Raw genomic sequence first — 21,951 nt, 5'->3', positions numbered from 1 at the left:
GGAAATTAACAGCTCATTAGATGTCCAGTAACACATCTTCTATGGCACATTAATTTTTCATGGGTTAAAAACTGATTTTGCTTCAAGAAAAATTAAAAATACTATTTTAGAAAATTCCACACACAAAAATGCTCTAACAGTGGTTTTTCACAATCAGTGTCAAAAATAACAGCCACATTTCCATATCTAGAACTTGTAGATTACTGCTTAGCCACTGTTTTGCTTTTTTTAAGAAAAAGATTTCTAGACAAATGGCACCTTTTACTCTGCATCTGATTTTGTATGCTTAGTTTACTTCTGTCATAAAGGTGTCAGTCAATGAGGAGTTCTCTGACTTTATGCACGAAACTTTCTATTCCTCAGCACTCAGATTGTTCTCCATAACATGTATCACAATGAAAGGATCATTTACTTATTTACATATCATGTGTTGTCTTTCACTAGGGTGTAAGCTCCATGATAGAAGATTTTTCCCTGTCTTGCTTATTACCACAGTATCCTAAGGAATTAGTGCTATTCCTATCCTACTTTGGCTTCTTAATGAATATTTCTTGACTACATGAATAAATTTACTACTATACAGATGCACAGGAAACAAATAAATAATACTTTTGACTTTTTGTATACATTTCAAATACCAAGTATTTACATACATTATATGTAATCTTCACAAATGCCAGGAAAGAGTAAGTATTTTTAATATTTTCATTCCCATTTCTCATTGAGAAAATTGAGGATTGGAGACATTAAGGAACGGCTCTTAGTCACACACTTAAAAATATGACAACCTAGGATTCAAATTCAGCTCTGACTCCAAAGAGTCCTCTTTCCATACACCAAAGGGACAATTACAATTGCCTGTGATCAATACATTTTAAAAGCGCCCCATACATTCTGAAAAATAACTCAATTTTTGCTCACTGGCTACTGACCACATTAATTATTCAGTTTAACAAAAAGATTCTAAGTCTATCTCACAGAAGTGACTGAAAAACAACCTTTAAATCCAAAACAGTTCTACAATTCTCCCTAAAGATAATCTGTAGAAATCTTGATAAACATACTGATTGCCTTTTCACTTTTTCAAATATTATGACAGTATTTAGGATTTGTTGTATGATATTTCCTAAATCTCATGAGGAAATAGAAATAGTTGAGGACAAAAAGGGTATTGGTAAAATGTCACAAGAATCAATTTTTGAGCAACACACAATTCTGCACTACTTTGGGATGACTGCTCTTATGTCTTCAAATAAACTCATGTAAAGATAATTTATTATCAAGGTCCATGGCTTTCTCAATTTTTTACTAATTACTAACACAAAAGCTTACTTTTTGAGAAAATAAAAATAGCCTCTATTTGTAAGAAGAATCATAAGCCTCTAGAGGTAGGACTCCTCTGGGCTCTTGGGAATGCTGAGAGTTTAAACTCAAGGGTCTCAAAAGAAAATCCTGGTACAATATTAAATTGACTCTGACAAAACCCAATGATTAATGAAAAATGAAGTTATACAGTGAAAATATAAAAATGACAAAAGTTAATGATCTCATAGCCACATTATGTGGCAGTCATACTGTTCAATCAAAAATCCATTAAACATTTAAAAGTTCTAATTTTCATAATACAGATGGTTCAGTAATTACCCAGGGAATTTAGATTTATAATTATCCGTTGCAATGAGAGGGTTTTTAAAGAATTATTTTATTTTGCTTATTTTAAAATTACTGTATTTTATCACAGACAGAAAATACATAAATAGAATGCAGGTCCTTTTTTTCCCATTTTCTTTTAAAATAGAAAATAAAGTATATGGTCTGTAATTCACCACAGATTGAAATGTTTTATTGATAAATTCAATTTCAAAAGAATTATAAAACAGGAATATAACTGAGTAATAGTAGGCATTTGAAACTGTGACACCATTGTGTCCCATCTGACTGTAGGTAGCCTGAAGCAGGGCTTTATTCTGCTGATACAAAGGTAGTAAACCCCAAAATTAATTTGTGTTACATGTTTCACATCACAAGCAGCACAATAATATGTAATATTATGTTGACTTCTGAAAAGCCATATGGAAAACTTGGTAACATTGTTTTTTTAGAAAAATTGTAGGCTTCTAATATACAAAATAAATCTACATAACTTATTTAAACTAAGCTTTACTTAAAAAGTTAATGATGTGTTTCCTTCTTTCTTTCCTTTAGTTTTTCATTCAGTAATTATTTAATGAATACCTATTATGTGCAATATGTTCAGGGTAGAGAGGACAGCAAACACAGCTGATCCCGGTGATCAGGAAATTTATACACTTGAAGGGTAAAGTGTCTTTAATTCAGACCTATGTTCTTTATACCAGACACCTCCAGGTTTCTTCAGGGAATCAAATTATTTTTGTTATAAATGTTGCAAACATAACAGTAATCATAACCGTAACTTATAACACTTAACCTTTCAGTATTCCTTCTCCATCCTTTTCCCCTTTCTTTCCAATACATTGAGTTGGATATTACTTATTCCCTGGTATGTTTTTATATTTTAACATTTTATATGAATGGCATCATATTATATATCTTCTACAGTTTGCAGTTTCTTTTCTTTTTTTTAATTTTATTTAAACCCAAGTTTGTTAACATATAGTGTAATAATGGTTTCAGGAGTAGAATTTAGGGATTTGTCACTTACATATAACACCCAGTGCTCAACACAACAAGTGCCCTCCTTAATACCCATCGCCCATTTAGCACATCCCCCACACCCCCCCCCCAGCAACCCTTAGTTTGTTCTATATATTAAGACTCTTATGGTTTGCCTCCCTGCAGTTTGTTTTCAACATTACATTTTATCAATTTATTTACATTAAACTTTCTTAATATAAATGTTTTTAACTCAAACACTAACTTCATACACTTGAAACATACCAACTAAGGTCAAGGTGATAACACGCATACTGCTATTATTTAATCTTGTTTTGGAGATATTAGCCAACACTATTAGACAAGAGAAAGACAAAGTATAAAGTTGTAAAAGAGGAAGTAAAACCAACCGTATTTGTGTATACCTAGAAATGTCCAGGGAATCAACTGAAACACCCTTACAAACAATAAGAGAATACAGTGAGGACCTCTTTTGATAATATTAGGAAAATCAACAATAGGTTAAAAAAAACCCAACAGATTATTCAAGACAACTCTAAATTCTGTATCTGCGTTCTTCTAGTTACATTCCTAAATTTCGAGAGGAGAGTGATCAAAACAAGAAAACTGTCCACTATGTGTATTTCCAAGAGGAAATCGATACATAAGCAAGTCACATTTAGAGATAAATCAGGTATGGAGATAAGTTACAACAGATTTCTATGTTTTTTTTCAGAGCACTCTTCTCTACTAAGAGCTGTTAAGATTTTAGAGATAGGAGGTACCTTACTTAGAGGATGGATCATTTGATCTATTCTTTTTTATAATGCTGATAGAAAAGCCATTCTTAGAGTACATAACTGACTTCCCCAGAGTCCCATAGCTAATTAATAGTAAAGTTGGGTTCAGAATTCATGTCTCCTAGGTTGCTGTCTGGAACTGTCTTTCATGATGGATTAATATTGACCGTAATGAAGCAATATGATTTTAAATCAATTGTTGGCAAAAACAGAGATTATACAAAAACACAACAAAAAATGTTGGTGACATTGTGTGTGTGTGTGTGTGTGTGTGTGTGTACACATAATCCATGGGTTGAATTTATCTTACACTGAAAAACAAGTATGTGATGTTCTTCCCCAAAACATCTACATGAGTACATGTCTAGGCTTTGGTGTCAGACAAACCTATTTGAATCCTGCTTTGGAACTTACTGTTGATGTGACCTTGGGAAAGGCACATGACCTCTTAGTTTTGGCTTCCTTATCTGTAAAATGTAAAAAAATAAAAACCTAGCCTCAAAACCTAACCAGAAGAAAAATTATAAGTTTTGTAGGGGGGCCTGGGTGGCTCAGTTAATTAAGCATCCAACTCTTGGTTTTGGCTCAGGTCATGATCTCACAGGTTCATGAGTTTGAGCCCCACATTGGGCTCAGTGCTGACAGAGCAGAGCCTGCTTGGGATTCTCTATCCCCCTCCCCTGCTTGTGCTCTCTCAAAATAAATAAATACTTAAAAAGGGTAAGTTTTGCTTTATTTTCTATCTGCAATCCTAATTTTTCAATACAAATGATAATTGTTAAGAATTAAATTTACAATATAGAATGTTTTCTATTTGTTGGTTATCTACGAATATGTATCTATTATGTGCCAGGTTCTGTTCTAGGAGATGGAGAAACAGCATAACTGTCCTCATGGATCTTAAATTCCAACAGGTTTCAAATTTTGATGTAGCAGAAAGAACACAGGAAAGGGATACAAACTGTGGGAGCACACCTTTTCTTAGACAAAGTAATCAGGAAAATACCTCTACTAAAGAGGTGACATTCAGGCTGAGACCTGAATGATATGAAGGAGCCACTCATATACTAATCTGTGAGAAGATGATGTCCAGGCCTACAGAAGACAGGCAAGGCCCTTAGAGTACAAATGAGTTCAGCATGCACATGCACCAGAAAAGTCAGCATATTTGGCACGATATTAAATGTTAGGTACAACTATGTGGGCCATATTGGATATTCTATTTGCAATGAGAAGCCATTGGAGGGTTTAAAAATTTAAGTAATACGATTTGATTTTGAATTCGATGCTTGTTTTGGTTGCAATTTAGAGAAAATAGAGGATAGGTAAGAATGAAAATAGGGACATAGGGCAAAAGGCTACTGCAATAGTCCATATCAGGAATGAGAGTGTCTTAAAGTATTGTAGTAGTAGTAGGAGTAGAAAGTATAATATGGTTCAGAGTATGTTACAGTTTAGAGTAAGGGCAGGCTGATAGGTAGATATGGAAATCAACAACAACAACAACAAAAAAGTAATTAGGAATGATTCCTCTGTTGTTGGCACCCAAAAATGGATAAGTTGGTAAAGACTATGGGAGACATAGTTGTGATGGGAGTGATGAAGAATGAGGACATAAGAATTCTATTTTGGCAGTATTGAGCTTAAGACAGTCTTTAGATATTCAATGCCAATGTCAGCAAATATTTGGACAGATGAATTTAGATCTTGGGAGAAGAATTAAGCGCTGGTATTAGAAGTTTTGAAGTCCTCAACATATAGTTATTATAAGACTTTTGCAATCATCTAGGGAACAATACGTAAATAGTGAAGAAAAAGGCCCAAGGACTAATAAGCCATGTTAATACAACTTAGGTAGAGGTGAAGAATTTAGCTAACAGGACTGAGGAGTTGCCAGTTTTGTATGAAGAAAATTAGGGGACAATATGGGCCACAGAAACCAAGATAAGAACATTTTCAAGAAAGAGGAAATGGCCAAGTGATTGCCAAAAGATATTAAGAAGTCAGATAAGATTCAAGCAGAGGTATGACTACTTTGACAACAAAGAGACTGTAAGTGACCTTACAAGAATCATTTCAGTAGAATGGTAGAGATCAAAGCCCAGTTGAAATAATTTAAAGAGGGGCCAGGACATGTCATTTTGCACTTCATCCTTCCTGTTTAATTTTAAGACTGGAGCTATAGCAGCAATCTTTGAACCATGGTAGAAAGACCAAAAGACTCATGGTAAAATTACTCCTCATAGTTTGGGCTTCTAGCAATACTATTTCTGGGCTTTTAGTCAAGCATTATATTTTATATCTTCCATATATTAATCAAACCTTTCCTGCAGCATAAAAATCTACCTCCTCTATATACAATATATGGTATATATATCTCTGTCCTGGTCCCCTAGACTTTCAGCTTGAATAAGAAACAAAAAACAAAACAAAAACAAAAACCAAAACTGCAGCACTGGTTTGCAGAGTCCACTGCATTTACTGTCCATAAGAACATCTTTCACCATCTCCTTTTAAGTCTGTATGTCCTAGTCTCAAAATGACCATATGAAGCTGAATATATGTATGAAAGGGAAACTTTCACAAAGCAGAGATCTAGAACTCCTTTAAAAAATATGCATATATGTTGCTTTATACACTCAACCATAAATAGTCATTTCAGAATGATTTTCTCAACTTCAGTTTAGTGTTCTGAGAATTAACACTACATGACTGTAATCGGGAGGTAATAACTGGAGAAAGGATGAGGTCAAAGTTAGGGTCTCTGAAAGACTGGGAGATATTAAAACATGTTTGTCAAAGAAAATTTAAACAAATGAAGAAATTCTTTTTCAAGGAACTAAAATATTTTCTATCTGATATTTCTCTGGCATTAGTGTCTCAAATGAAGTTTTTGATTATAACAAAATTTTCTTTCAAAGTTAATTTTATAATATTTAAATAAATATAGGAATCCTCATGTTTTCATTATAAAGCACTAGAAACTGTCATAAAACATACTGTCATAAGTCTAGATTTTCCAACAAAACATTTTAAGATAATAGAATTAATTTAATACAGTTAATTAATGATGAAGAATTTAGGCTCAACATATTCAAGAGCTTATTTGCCACTATTAAAATTTTTAAATATGAAATATGATTTTATATTTTCCTAAATTTGCTAATAACCAGTTTAAAATATGGTAATGTATAACATACAGAATAGAATAAAAATAGAAAACCAAAAACTTAAAAGGTTTATAACATTATATGACAATAATTTACTGTTTTTAATCAAACAGGATTATAGTACTGTTCATATATCTAATACATGTTATTTTTCAAATTCATTAGCATATTTCATAATGGTAAAAACAAAGCATGTAATTATTAGAAAAACTGGTCTTTAAATACTTTGATTAAATTAAGTATATTGCTATAAAATATTATTGCAAAATTGATATGTAACTGTGCTAATTGCTTTAAGACAATAGCAGTGTTAAAGCTGGATAAAATACTTCCATAAATTATAACAAGTGAATCAGCGACTTTATATTATCATAAAAATAATTTGGAAATGCTAAATTCTTTTCTACCCATAATGAAATTGCCTAAGAGACATTTTGGAGATTTGCTCATTTTCAGTCTATTTAAGTTTATAGCAGTGATAATGATACCATAGTGGTTCTTAAAATAATGTGAATTTTTCAGGTATGAAGGTTTATGCACACAAGCACTTTTATTTTCTTCTAGATCCTCAGTGAAACAGCCAGTGGAAATTTTAAAATATAAGAGAGAGGGAGAGAAAGAGAAAGAGGGAAAGAAGAAGTGAGAACATATACCTACAGAGAGAGAAGTAGAGAGAGGGAGAGGGAGAGAGGGAAAGAACAAGTGAGAACATATGCCTATTATGATATTGGCATCACAGAACACTCCTACCACATTCTAAAAATATCAAGAATATTTGCTGGGACCCAACAAACCAGGTTAGTTCTCTTGCTACTGGCTTTAACAGTACCTTCAGTTATTTTTCCATAGCTTCCTTCTCATTTGTCTATATTCTCTGATAGACTATAAGCAAGCGTCAAGAAGACAGGAGCTGTATCCTGTCATGGATGCCATGGTACTAAGCAACTATTACAGGGCCTTATACTTATACTAATATCCTAACAGTGGTTACCTGAGAGGTAGGTTAGGAGTTTTGTTTTCTTTATTCTTTTTTTTTTTTTTGCATTTTTTGAATGATCTTAGTAAACATATATTACTTGTATAATAAGAATATAATAATACATTTAAAAATGCAGCTATTAAAGTAATCTGCCACTTAATTCCTTACTAAACATACCACAGATAAACAGTAATATGAAAAAAGTAGTAATTAAAATGATGCAGAGTTATTTATAAAAAATGATGCTAAATGAAGCTTATGTATTTTATTTATTTACAAATTACTGTAGTATACCATCTTCAAAAATTAATTAAGGGCATATTTTAGTATAGAGACTATTGTTCAATAAAATTTTGTTTTTCATTGTTGGAGAAGTGAAGAAATGTAAAGTAAATCTGGATTCTCAAAGCCTGTCAGATATTTCTAACATACGTAAAATCTTTTATACTTCTAATTTTTTAAAGTTTATTTATTTTGAGAGAGAGCAAGCAAATGAACAGGGCAGAGAGAGAGGGGGAATCCCAAGCAGGCTCTTCCCTGTCAGCGCAGAGACCCATGTGGAGCTTGAATCTGTGAACTGTGAGGTCACGACCTGAGCTGAAATTAAGAGTTGGAGCCCAATACCCTGAGCGACCCAGGTGCCCCTATTTCTAATTTTTAAGTAATGTAACCAAGTAGTGTATAGCTTGTTCCTATCCTAGACAAATACTTAACTACAAAAAGATGAAGCAGTAAATTACAGGGCTACATTTTGTATGAGCAGAAAATACTAGATTTTTCAAACTGGTAACTTTTATGACATTAGCCAACTAGCCATTAAATCATTAATGTCATTTTAATACTGTATGTTTATATAGGATAATTTGACTTTGAGAACTTAAAGTATTGTGCTATTAACATAAGAAGTACTTTTTTTTGCATTGTTTTTTGGTGGTTTTGTATAGTGAACATGTGACTAAAACAAAATCTTACTATTTTTCCCCCTATCAAACATAGTAAGATTTTCTTTAAGCTAGATTTGTGATAATGATAGGTTAAACTTGTCATACTATTTTTAATAAAATACAGCATCCTTACTTTAATATATGGAAGATACATTTTCAAGAAGGAAAATGCTGATGTTATCTTGGTTATAAGCTGGCTGCTGAAATGATTTAGATAGTTTTCTCTTCCATACAATATCAGTGTAAGGCCTTTCTTTTCAATGAGTTATAGTGGATAGTTCAAACCTATTTTATGTGTATCTCTTAGTTCAGAAAAATGGGAAAACATAAATATTTACTCTATATAGACAGAAAAGACACAAGATATAGATAAAAAATGATCCATTATAGAGCAGTGAATAATTACAATGTGTATCACTGTAAGAATGGAAAAGGGCATCAAGTATTTCCACCAGCTTTAAATTTGAGGATATCTAAAGTTACTGAGAAGATTTTAAATCTGTAATTTTGTGTGTTTGGGATATGTGTTTTTGGTTCACGAATCTACACTGATAATAAATTTAACATTGTTGTCTATAGCACACTTTGCCAAAAAGAGTAAAACTTTGGCTTTAATTGAAAAGCATCTCTAAAAAAACATGCCTAAAAAATCCTAATATAAAAATAAAAAATAATAATCAGTGGTGCTTGTTTTAAGTAAATTCTTCCTTTTACCTCTGATATTTAGATATTGAAAAGGTAGCTACGTAAGTTTTTGTGGACAAAAAATTCTCATAGTTGGATAATTTAAGGAAAATGTGCTATTTTTTTTTCATGATGCAGTATTTTTTAAATTTTGGAAGACTACACGGTAAGGAGAAGGAAGTATCAGTTAGGAACAGCAATATCACTAATAAAGCGATCAGTATAAAATTTATAGGTACTAGAAACAGTTTCAAACTACATTTAAAAATGAGACACAAAAATACCTGCTATCAGTCACATACTACATTGATGCAAAATGCTGTTAATTTCAAATAAAATCTGTACACAGATTAAACCTTTTTGTAGGAACCATATATCCAACTAAGCTCTTGATGATCAAGACTATTATATACCACAATGCAAGAAAAAATTTTAAATAAGTTATTTTATATTAAAATGGGAAAATATTTGTCTACATATGCCAAACAATAAGCCCAATTAGATAATCATGGAAATGATACAATATTTGGGAAGTATATAGACACTGTAAGAGATTTAGTCACAAATGTACACAATGGAACACTGAATATCAGTACTATATTATGGCAAAGACCAATGGACTTGGAGACATAAAGTCTAAAGTCCTTAGCTGGGCCCTGCTGTTTATTATGGGTCTTTTTTTTTTTTAATATTTATTATTTTTGAGAGAGAGAGAGAGAGAGACAAGGGGGCAGATAGAGGATCAGAAGCTGGCTCTGTGCTGACAGCACAGAGCCTGACACTGGGCTTGAACTCAAGAACTACGAGATCATGATCTGAGCCCAAGTTGGATATTCAACTGACTGAGCCACTCCACCTGCCCCAATTACGGGTCTCTGACAATTCATTCACAAATCTTCTTGGAACTCCAGATTCTTAAATACAGAGATAACCTTGAGGGGGATGAGGTCTAAGAATATTTGACCAGTTGATCTGCAAAGTGAATTCTAGATTTAAATTCAAAGATTCCACCTATTCTAAATGAATAAAGAAGTATATTATGAATAGAACTCCTCATGAAACTGGTACTTTCCTCAAATAACCTTGAGGAACCATTTCTTTCCCTGGGTAAATGCTTTATAATTCTAACCAACTAAATTTTTAAGGCAGACATTACTTATTTGGAGCACATTTATAGTATCTATTGACCTGATACTAGCAATAATTCAGTACCATATGAAATGTAAGAATAATAGCTTAAATTAAAACTTGAGATGCTTCAAAAATATAGTATTCATGTGATCCTTTGTTGAAAATATGAAATAGTACTATGCTGTAATTCTATATTAATCCAGAAAAAAAGAGCCTATAACCAGATTTATATACGATACCACTGTTCTCAAAGAATCTTTTTGACAGTAACAATTATATAAAGAGCTACTGTAAGTTTTTTGGCATTCTATCCTTTGAGTTATGAAAAATCAAACATGAAACAAAATAGCTTGGCTTTGCTCACAAATCAGGATAAACAGAAGATTATCTGTTTATAAAGTATTAACTATATATCATCATGATTATTATTACTATAATTGTATTAGTACATTACATCATATCCTATGGAAAATTTTACTCAACTCCCATCAATTCTAGAAACACTTACTATACCTTTTGTATACCTACTATAGCTTTTTGTATTAATAATTATCATGATGATGTGTATTACCATTTATAGAGGATTTAATGGGCCAAGAATTGTGCTATGCATGCTACATAGGCTATTCTCTGATCTTCAAAACAAGCTTATACAGTATTATCTTTAAGTTATCAAAGATGACATTGAAACTCAGAAGGGTTAAGGAATTTGCCCAGAGCATCACAACTACCAAATGGAGGAGGAGATATTCAAATCCAGGTATGACTGACCATAAACCTGATGTTCCTCAGGCATGTTTCACTTAATTTCAATCTTATAGAAATAGACATAAAGAGGTTACCCTACGGATAATAAACATAACACAAAACATACTGGCTTTTGACATTTACATGAAAAGACTGACCATACATCAAAGATGTTCCTCAGGAATTAAACATTTCTTAATGTCAGTAAGTAGTTGGGAACAATTTCAGATAAGGCTAAACTTTGCAACCTACTGCCATTCTATTGGCATGAAGCCAATCATTAAATCATAAAGGATAGAAATTTCAATCCTAAAACTCTTTCAAATCCTATCATTTAAAGCTTTTTGCCTGAACTTCTAGTTTCTTTAAATATTTCTATGTAAGATATTCTGCAGTTTATCATATGGTGAGAAAAAAATTTATAAATGTATAGCTCATCACTGCTGAACAATGAGAACATGAAAGCTTTAAAGAAATGGTATACAAAATTTGGATTGTAAGTAAAATGTTACTTCCACCTAGCTTATATTTGCTTCATCTGTATTCATATGCCTAGACATGTAACAAAAAAATACTGACCTATGTATCAGTCCAAATGTGCTAGAACAGCAAGCATGTTCTAGTCTACACAAAATGTGGATTTAGTGACTTCTGAACAATTTGGCTTTAACAGCAAAATTTAATAGAAAAGAATAAGATAGGATACATCATATATAATAAGGACAAGAAAGGCAAGTTTTGAGTGTTGAGTGTATATATACATAGAGAGTGTGTGTACAAAGGGTCTTTGAAAAGGCTCTGCAAGGGCTCAGTGTGTAGGGATATGTGTAGAATGTGTCAGAATGTCTGTAAGGATGTATATAGGGGTATAAAAAGGTTGGTGTACAGAGACCAATCACATATAAAAAAATGTGTGTAGGGACATACACAGGGATTTGTGTAGAATAATATGTAGAAATGGGTAAAGACTTGTGGCTTTGCAAATAACTGGCATCAGAAGCCAGCTCATCCCCACACTCAGGAATCCAGAAGTCAATGCCTTATTATATGAACTTGATTATAATGATGTCTTAGTACATTATTTGTAAGAGTACATCATATCCTATGGAAAATTTTACTTAACTCTCATCAATTCTAAGAACATTTACTATATTTTGTATTCCTACTATAACTTTTGGTACCTTAAAAGATACACCAAAAGTTACTATTCGACTTTTTCATTTTTTGTAATTTATTTATCATTTCTTTCAGAAACAAAGCTAAATGCTTGGTATACTCCATACATTTGCCTTTTAACATTTTAAATCACTTATACTTTAGGGTTAATGTAAAATACATTCTTCATTTAAACATAATACAACTTTGTAAAATGCTTTATTTCAAATTAAAGGCTGATGATTTCTGTTTGTCTACTTTCCTCTCAATATGAAGTTCATAAGAATGGACAATTAGTTAACTTGATCATGCTTTTACCTAGGTCAATACATAAACCTACTCAAATAGAGAACAGAGTTTCTAAAATGAATCTTCCTATATGCAAATGCTACTAAGTCGTGTTAATACCCTCCAAATGTTAGAAGAACCAAGTATACATTGAAATAAACACAATGACTCTGAAGGTTAAATATAGATAAATGTCTTATTTGTAATAACAGAAACTATACAAATTAAATGTTTTCTCTTAATAGGTCACTTGTAAATAAATCTGTAAGTTTTTAAATTAGTTCTGTGCTAGGCATAATTTTTGCTTAAAATTACTTTGAAACCAACTTCTTTTTATTGTTAATTTCAGTGGGACTGGAAGAACATATCTAAAAAGCAGTCTGCTTATAAAACAAAATGTTCTTACATAAATGTTGTAAATATGAAAATAGTTGTTGTTTGTTTGGTTTTTTTTGCAGGCAGTTCTAGTCCCTGAGATTTCTGTGGTGAGAATATCTCCAAAGCCTTTGTTTTAATAGATTGTAAGAACTCATACAGGGAAAAAATAAAATATTTGCTCTAAAGAGAACATCCTTCTAGAGATATAAAAATGAGAAAAATATAACAACCATATATTTCCATTTGGTTACATTATTTGGGTTTCAAAATCACCTGTTACAAAGGCTCCAAATTCACTTAAAAATTTGGAATGCTATTTTTATTTTTTTTTTATTATTTTTTATTTTTAAAAAAAATTTTTTTTTCAACATTTATTTATTTTTGGGACAGAGAGAGACAGAGCATGAACGGGGGAGGGGCAGGGAGAGAGGGAGACACAGAATCGGAAACAGGCTCTAGGCTCTGAGCCATCAGCCCAGAGCCCGACGCGGGGCTCGAACTCACGGACCGCGAGATCGTGACCTGGCTGAAGTCGGACGCTTAACCGACTGCGCCACCCAGGCGCCCCTGGAATGCTATTTTTAAAAATAAATTTGTATATTATATGGTTGAAGTCAAGGAGTTTTAAAATTTAGTGACTTTGAACCAAATAAGAATGGAGGTAAATAAATAAAAAAGAAGTATGTCTTCAAGCCATACACAATAACAATAAAAAATATACAATTCTCAGTCTTAGTGTGCTTGTCTCCTAGAATCTGTTTTTCTGAAAATAATTATTGGAAATATAGACATGAGGTACGTTTTAGAAATTAAAATATTATTAGTGTAAAATATATATGATTTATATGGTAAGACGTTTGTCATTGTTGTACTTCATTCTGCCAAGTATTTGCTTGCTTGGCTCCATGAAACAATAGTATCATATACCTTGGACTTTATTTTTATTTTTTAATTTTTTCATATACCTGGGACTTTTAAAGGAGAGTAATAGGTCTTTAGTCTTTCAATTTACATGCCTGTTTCCCAATGAGATAGAATTACTCAGAGGAAGAATTCTATTTGGCTCCCATTTTTAAGTAATTATTAGACAAAATGTCTTACTCGTTTTTGAATCTTCATAGTATAGTAGTGGCCAGGGTAAAGGCATTAATGTGTGTGAATAAGTAGACTCATAAATCAAACCCTAGAATTATAGAAGACAAAAATACGCATACAAACCAGAAGGGCCATAGTAAAACAAAGGTCAGATCATTTGAAAGACTTCAAATAGTAATACACAAAAAATGTTACAAAGGAATCCTACTGAAACTTAGATTTATTAAGACTTATGTTTCACTCTCTACATAGATATTTACAATTCTGTCTCCAACAATCAGAAAGTGATCTAGTACTTTATGGATATTTATGGATTATGATCTCAAAATATGTTTCAAATAAAACTGATTATAATGACTGATGTCACAAATAGATCTATTTACTTCTTAATTTAGCAACATACACCGTGTGTAGGTCACAAAACTGACCTTATGAAAAAATAATTTTTTTAAATATTTATTTATTTTGAGAGAGAGAGAGAGAGAGAGAGAGAGAAAGACTGCGCAGGGAAGGGCAGAGACAGAGAATCCCAAGCAAGCTCCTATGCTGTCAGCACAGAGCCCCATGCTAGGCTCTGTCTCGTTAACTGTGACATCATGACCTAAGCTAAGATCCGTAGTCTGACACTTAGGGGTGCCTGGGTGGCTCAGCTGATTAAGTGTCAGATTCTGGATTTCGGCTCAGGTCATGATCTTGCCCCACATCTGTCCAGCTCCATGCTGAGCCATGGAACCTGCTTGGGATTCTGTCTTTCTCCCTCTCTCTACGCCTCCCCTCTTGCTTGCTCTCAAAATAAGTAAGTAAACATTAAAAAAACTTTATTAAAAAAAAAAGGTTTGACACTTAACCAACTGGAACACTCAGCTACCCCTTAATGCTTATTATGGAATATTAAGGAAAAGAGCAATGTAAAAGTTGTTTATGCTAGTGTTTCTCAACCCTTTGTTATTAGCATCCCCCAAAGAGTTTTCTTAGAAATTTTTTTCATAAGTAGGGGCGCCTGGGTGGCTCAGTCGGTTAAGTATCTGACTTCAGCTCAGGTCAAGATCTCATGGTCTGCGAGTTTGAGCCCCATGTTGGGCTCTGTGCTGTCAGTTCAGAGCCTAGAGCCTGCATCAGATTCTGTGTCTCCCTCTCTCTCTGCCCCTCCCCCCTCTTTGTCCCTCCCCTACTCACGCTATGTTTGTCTCTCAAAAAATGAATAAATGTTAAAAAAAATTTTTTTAAGAAATTTTTTTCATAAGTGCCTCCCATGAAATTTTAATGCCACAGATATATTGTATATCTGTGTACGTGCTGTTTGTATAGCTGTACTTTATATAATAAAAAGGAGTTAAGCTTTATGCTTAAAAAGAGCTTAACTCTTTATCTAAGGTTATGAATGATTAAATATAAATTTTTATAATTTTATAATTTAACAAATTTAAAATTAAAAGCTATTAATATGTAACTTAACTGTGTAACTACAATTGCTGAGTAATCTTAATTTATATAAATTAGGTCAAAATAATCCAATTAAAAAATGGGCAGAGGACCTGATTAGACATTTTTCCGAAGAAGACTTAACAGATGACCAACAGATTCATGAAAGATTCTCAACATCACTGATCATTAGAGAAATGCAAATCAAAATCAAAATGAGATATCACCTTATACCTGTCAGAATGGTTGAAATCAAAAAGACAAGTGTTGACAAAGATAAGGAGAAGATTGAACCCTAGTGTGCTGTTGGTATGAATGTAAATTGGTATAGTCACTGTGGAAAACAGTTTGGAAGTTCCTCAAAAAACTAAAACCAGAATTTTTAAATTTACCCAAAGAAAATAAAAACACTAATAAACTATGTTTACTGCAGCATTATTTACAATAGCCAAGATATGGAAGCAACTTAGGTGTCCATCCACAGATGAATGGATATGGAAGATGTGATATGCACACATACCCAAAATGGAATTTTACTAGCAATAAAAGAGGAGGAGATCTTGCCATTTCCAACAACAGGGATAGAGAGTACAATGCTAAGTGAAATAAGTCAGACCTAGAAAGACAAATACCATATAATTTCACTCATGTGGAATCTAAAAAACACAAATGAATAAACAAGAAGCAGAACCAGACCTATAAATACTGAAAAAAACTGATGGTTGCCAGAGGGGAGGGGAATTGGGGGATGAGCAAAATGGGCAAAAGGGAGTGAGAGATACAGGCTTCCTCTGTAATGTATAAATTACAGGAATAAAAGGCACAGCATAAGGAATACTGTCAATGATACTGTTATAGAATTGTGTGGTGTCAGAGGCAGCTACACCTGTGGTGAGCAAAATGTAAACTATACTGTTGTCCAATCATGATGTACACCTGAAACTAATGTACCACTGTGTGTCTACTATACTTAAATCATAAAATAACATTACAAAATTTAAAAATTATAATGTCAAGTTACATGTAACATAAATATGTAAGAATAACAGTGCAAAACTTAAATCATTCAAACTATTACATTTCTAGTAAAAGTAACTGAAAAATTAAGTAGTGTCTTAAAAGTCTTAAAAGTCTTAAAATTTTAGTGAACGTTAGGTTTTGCTTGATAAGAGAAAATAGCTGCTAAATAACCATTCATGTATTGTCAGTATTTTCTAATTTCAGGAACTGAAATAATTAATGATGGATTAAATAATGTTTATAATAGTAAATAACAAATCTTTTTATTCTTAAAGCCTAAGTTATAAACAGCATCCACAAGATGGCCAATAACAGCCAGCAGGCAAATGTGAAATAACTTCAAGATAAAGCAATTGATGAAATGTCATATGATCACAACCATTTGTTTGTCACTGTTTTACAGCACTGATCATTATACATTTTTGTGTATTCTTCGTGATCTCAATGATAGTATTTCTTGTGCGATACCCAAGAAAACCTGAGACAAATTAAATACTAAAAATAAGATTTTATCAGAAAAGGTTCAGCGATAGAGGTCACAAACCCTCTTTGGTTTTTTTCCTGTGAGAACCAATTTTTGTCCCCTTGGAGCAACTCTGCCCTCAGAATGCATGGCATATGTTACGTTATGTTAAGATCTTTAAAAATACACATAGAAAAAAATAACAATGCTAGCAATGGCTATTCCCTAACTGGTGTCTATTTTCATATTTATATATTATTCCATAATAAGCATGTACCTCTTTGTAATTTTCAAAAGAGTAATTAAATAATTATGGCCATGTTTACTATGGGCATAATTAGATTAACCACAATCTTTTTTGTCTTAATACCTCACAAAATAGCTAGACAAGTTGCACTGGAGAAATTACAGGGGCGCCTGAGTAGCTTAGTTAGTTGAGCTTACAACGTCAGCTAACGTCCTGATCTCATGGTTCCGTGGGATCCAGCCCTGTGCTAGACTCTGTGCTGTTAGCACAGAACCTACTTGGGATTTTCTGTCTGCCTCTCTCTGCCCATTCCCTGTGTGCTGCTACTCACAATCTCTTTCTCTCAAAATAAACAAACATTAAAAAAAAAAAAGAAATTACAGAATATGAGAATATGGTCTCATATATGTAAATTATGTTTATATATGTTTATTGATATTTTTAGCTGAGATATCCAAAACATTTGCAATGGACTAAGTTGATACACAGGGTTAAGGATGGCAAATGCCCTTCTCAGTTTCAACATTTTCTAGGATCCTATAATAATAGCGTATGGCCAAAAATATGCCCATCCTCCACTGTCCTTTTTTTTTTTTTTTTTTTTTAAAGACAAGAAAGCTGTAACTGATGTGGGGAACAAAGGCAGAGAAATGTAGATAAAATTAAATTTTGATATAACGTCCAGCCCACTGACAAATACTTGAGGCCGGCAGAGTGTAACACTCCTCCAGGAACTTGCAACTGTCTTAATGTTAATGCTTTATTAGAGGCAAAAACAACTTTAGCGTGACAGTAGCTGGGCCTCCAAGGTTCTGTGAGTCTTCTTTAGCGTATGAAAGTCCTTTCGGAAATGTCCCTTACTTCACCTCCCCCAACACCCAAGTATATCATCAGTCACTCCTCACAATCCCAGGGCAGCTCTTTCTGCCCACTGGTCCTGTCCTGGTGCTTTAATAAAACCGCCTTTTCACACGGAAGACATCTCAATTCTTTCTTGGCTGTGGGCTCTGAACCTCAACACTTCAAACCACATCAATAACTATGTAAAGTATTTAAATATAAAAAAGGAAAATGTAATCCATTTTTTATTCATGAATGCTGACTTGAAATTTCTGAAAATTTGGTTTCATTCAGAGTATAGAATACTTTACTATGATAGTTATGTTATTTGTGGGTCAAAAGGATAAATACACTCCAATAGATAAAAACAGCCCACAAAGGCAAAAAGCCTACTGATTTTTTCAGCCCAAATAAAACTGAAGAGTTCTAACTCCTTTCCCCTTGCATCTTGAAAAAGACTGAATTAAATGCTAACAGACACAACTATTCAGCAGCAGCACTGCCAACGTGGCATGATTTGGCACGGTGGAAGTCAGAGCAGCTGCTAACTGCACCCAGCTTCGCCAACCTTAATACATATGTGATGAAAAATGAAGGACTTTAAAATACAAGAAATGCAAATAGAACTGATTTTACAAAGACAGGACAAGAATTTAGGTCTGAAATGAGATGATGAAAAATTTAAACTGTTGTCAACAATGCTAACCTATGTGAAGGAAAGCTTACCAATTATTTCTGCCATTCCCCTCCCACCTCTGTTTTTTAATTCCAGTTGACTTTAATAAGACAAGTCTGAATGTATCATAAGTTAATTCTTTATCAGTTTTCATATATCATCCTTTACCTTGGTCGGCCAGCTAAAAATTATGCAAGCTATAAATTAGCTTTAAACAAGCTCTGAATCAGGTTTGAACTGGTTTTCGAATTAAAGAGCCTTCAGTATATTACAAGGTGCTGTCATTTTATTACCTCAATCAATTCTGTGTGGCCTGAGGTGGAAGGAAATGAATGCTGTCTTCATTTGCAATGGGTTTATCTCTTACAGCAGGCTCTGGAAACACAACCACAGCAATGAATTGAAAGCTAAAGTTACATTTGACATTAGCAATGCAGGAAACTGCTCCTTAACAAAGTTGGAGTTGCAATGGGAAAAAAAAAAAGCCATTTATTTACCATGAAAAGTACACAAAAAAATTAACCCTTGCTTAAAATTAAATTTTTAAGGAGTATTTAAAAAATTATAGTTCTATTAAAATAATTTTAGATGATCCTCAAATGAAAAAAGTGAAAACAATGGACGTGTTCTCAGTGTTTTGTAAGTAATAGACATAAAATATATATACACTTCATCTTTTTTTTTTTTTTTTTTTTTTTTTTAAGGCAGGGAGAGTGGTAGGAGAGGCAGAGAGAATCCCAAGCAGAATCCACGCTCAACACAGAGCTGGAAAGGGGGCTTGATCCCATGATCATGAGATCATCACCCCAGCCGAAGTCAAGAGTCAATGTTCAACCAACTGACCCACCCAGGCGCCCTTTCATCTTTATCTTATTAAAACCATTTCATTTCTTTTTCTTGTGAACATTCAACTGAATGGAAAAGTGAATTAGATACTGGTCAGGCTCATCGACACTATAACCAAACTCTAAAACACAGATAAAATAGCCCCACACCAAAGCTCCAATGAGTAAGTATTATTTATTATGGTCTCCATTTTAAAATGAAGAAATGAGGCAGAGATTAAGTCATTCACCGAAGTTTACCCAGTTACCTAGATTGTATGATTTTGAGTGTATTCCTGAAGGAGACTATTTGACTAAGATTATAGGAACCCTGAGAACACTGAAGAGACTACTTTCTCAGGAAATATTGTACCAGAAGAAGTAATGAGGGGCACTGATGACAGAAGGAATAAAACCACGTTTTAGGCCTTAGGAGGGTATATCAAGTAAAGAAAGAGGTGGGTTCCAGTGCCTGCAAAGATAAAAGGATATTATGTGTAAGTATGCTTAGAACACACATATATATGCAAGAAGACTTTTATTCTTTTGACAAAGTTTATTTAAAAAAGAGACTTATAGGGGCGCCTGAGTGGCTCAGTCAGTTAAGCATCTGCCTTTGGCTCAGGGCATGATCTCACAGTTTGTGGGTTCGAGCCCTGCATCAGGCTCTCTGCTGTCAGCACAGAGCTTGCTTTGGATCCTCTGTCTCCCTCTGTCTCTGCCATATATGTAAGGGTCTATTTCTGGACTGTCGATTGTGTTGCACTGATCTATATGTCTGCTCTTTTGCTAATATTACATTGTCTTTTTTTAAAAAAAATACCACATTATCTTGATTACTGTTGCTTTAGAATAAGTCTTGAAGTCACAGAGTTTCAGTACTTCAGCTATGCTCTTCTCATATATGTTGTATGATTCCAACTATATGACATGTGGAACAGGCAAAACTATGGAAACAGGAAAAAGATCTATGGTTGCCAGAGGTTTGAGGGAAGGGATGGAGGGGTAAATAGGTGGAGCACAAGAGATTGTTTTGGACAGTCTATTCTGAATGATCCTGTACAGGTGGATATATGTTATCATAAATTTTTCAAAACCTATGAAATATACAATACAGTGAATCCTAATATAAATTGTGGACTTCAAATAGTGCCTCATTAATTGTAACAAAATGTACCGCAGTAATGCAAGATGTTAATACGAGAACAAGAATGAGGGAGCATATGGAAACTCTCTATACTTGCCACTCAGTTCCTGTAAGCTTAAAACTGCCCCCGCTCAAATTTTTATTAAAAAAGTTTTTTTTAAACATTAGCTAACTGTTACTACACTTTTCAAACTTTTATGCAGTTACCCCCATAGAAACTATACACACATTTTTTTTTCTCCATGGATTCCCCTATGTTGCTTCAAATACCAGAAAGGCCTTTTAAGTATGGTAGCATATAGCAGCATTATACTTCTTTGGTTTGGTTTTTCTTTTTTTTTAATTAATTTATTTATTTAGAGAGAGAGAGACAGTGCGAATGGGGGTGGGGAAGAAAGAAAGGAAGAGAGAGAATCCCAAGCAAGCTCCATGCTGCCAGCAAAGGGCCTGTGAACTCATGAAACCACAAGATCATGACCTGAGACAAAACCAAGAGTTGGACACTTTACCGACTGAGCCACCCAGGTGCCATCTTTTTTTTTAAAGTTTATTTATTTTGAGAGAGGGAGGGAGGGAGGGAGGGAGGGTGAAAGAAAGAGAAAGAACAAGTTGGGGGGGGGGCGGGCAGAGAGAGGGAGAATCCCAACCAGGCTCTGCACTGTCAGCACAGAGTCTGATGCAGGGGGCTTGAACTCATGAACCATGAGATCATGACCTGAGCCAAAATCAAGAGTCAGATGCTTAACCAACTGAGCCACCTAGGAGCCCCCAACTTCCCTGGCATCTTAAAGGTAGGTTTAACTATGTAATTTATGAAATGTAAGCTGGAGTGATATGTGTGTAAGTTTCCAAACATAATTTTAAAAAGCCATTCTGCAATTTGCCATATTTCCTGCTACAGTACCAGGGACTACCTATGTTGAAATAAAACTGCCTTCAGCTTCGGTCCCCAAGTTACTAGGATGTGCCGCATCACTCTGCCAATCTGTATTGATATGTTATTTTCATGAGAATTCAACTTGTGTTAATCCAGTAAAATTTTGAGATTTTGGGATTTGTGTTGCATAACTTAGCCTATCCTCACTTACATTCCTATCAAATGCTACCTAGTTTTCATAATTACATTCAAATGATGTATTATCCACCCAAAGGGCCAGATTCATGCCTTATTATCTTAGTGCAGTATGTGGCATACCTTTGAATACAATACAGATTTCATTCAATAACATAAGGTTACTCTTGCAGACATATTGGTAGGGCTATGATGAGAAAGAAAATACCTTTATAAATAAGACTGTTTCTTCTCA

At 33.6% G+C, this 21,951-nt stretch overlaps 1 protein-coding gene across 5 annotated transcripts in view; it reads right to left on the bottom strand.

Moving 5' to 3' along the window:
* PHF14 (PHD finger protein 14) overlaps positions 1 to 21,951 on the bottom strand; it is a 210,591-nt gene that overhangs the window by 17,061 nt on the left and 171,579 nt on the right. Inside the window, exon 18 of one of the 5 annotated variants that reach the window (XM_047095553.1) lies at positions 18,272 to 19,048. The exons of 3 other annotated variants lie outside the window; for them this stretch is intronic. In XM_047095553.1, coding sequence (XP_046951509.1) covers positions 19,037 to 19,048 — 12 coding nt within the window. In that variant the 3' untranslated portion in view covers positions 18,272 to 19,036. Of the gene's footprint in view, positions 1 to 18,271; positions 19,049 to 19,679; positions 19,970 to 21,951 lie in introns of those variants that run through there. One more of the 5 variants, XM_047095551.1, reaches the window with a different exon arrangement.

The sequence above is a fragment of the Lynx rufus genome, unplaced genomic scaffold (assembly GCF_022079265.1).
Source record: "Lynx rufus isolate CCGP_SWC_20201006 ecotype Redwood Valley unplaced genomic scaffold, mLynRuf1.p SCAF_4, whole genome shotgun sequence".
Taxonomy (NCBI): domain Eukaryota; kingdom Metazoa; phylum Chordata; class Mammalia; order Carnivora; family Felidae; genus Lynx; species Lynx rufus.
The sequence above is the reverse complement of the archived record's forward strand: the minus strand, read 5'-3'. Positions and strand labels throughout refer to the sequence as shown.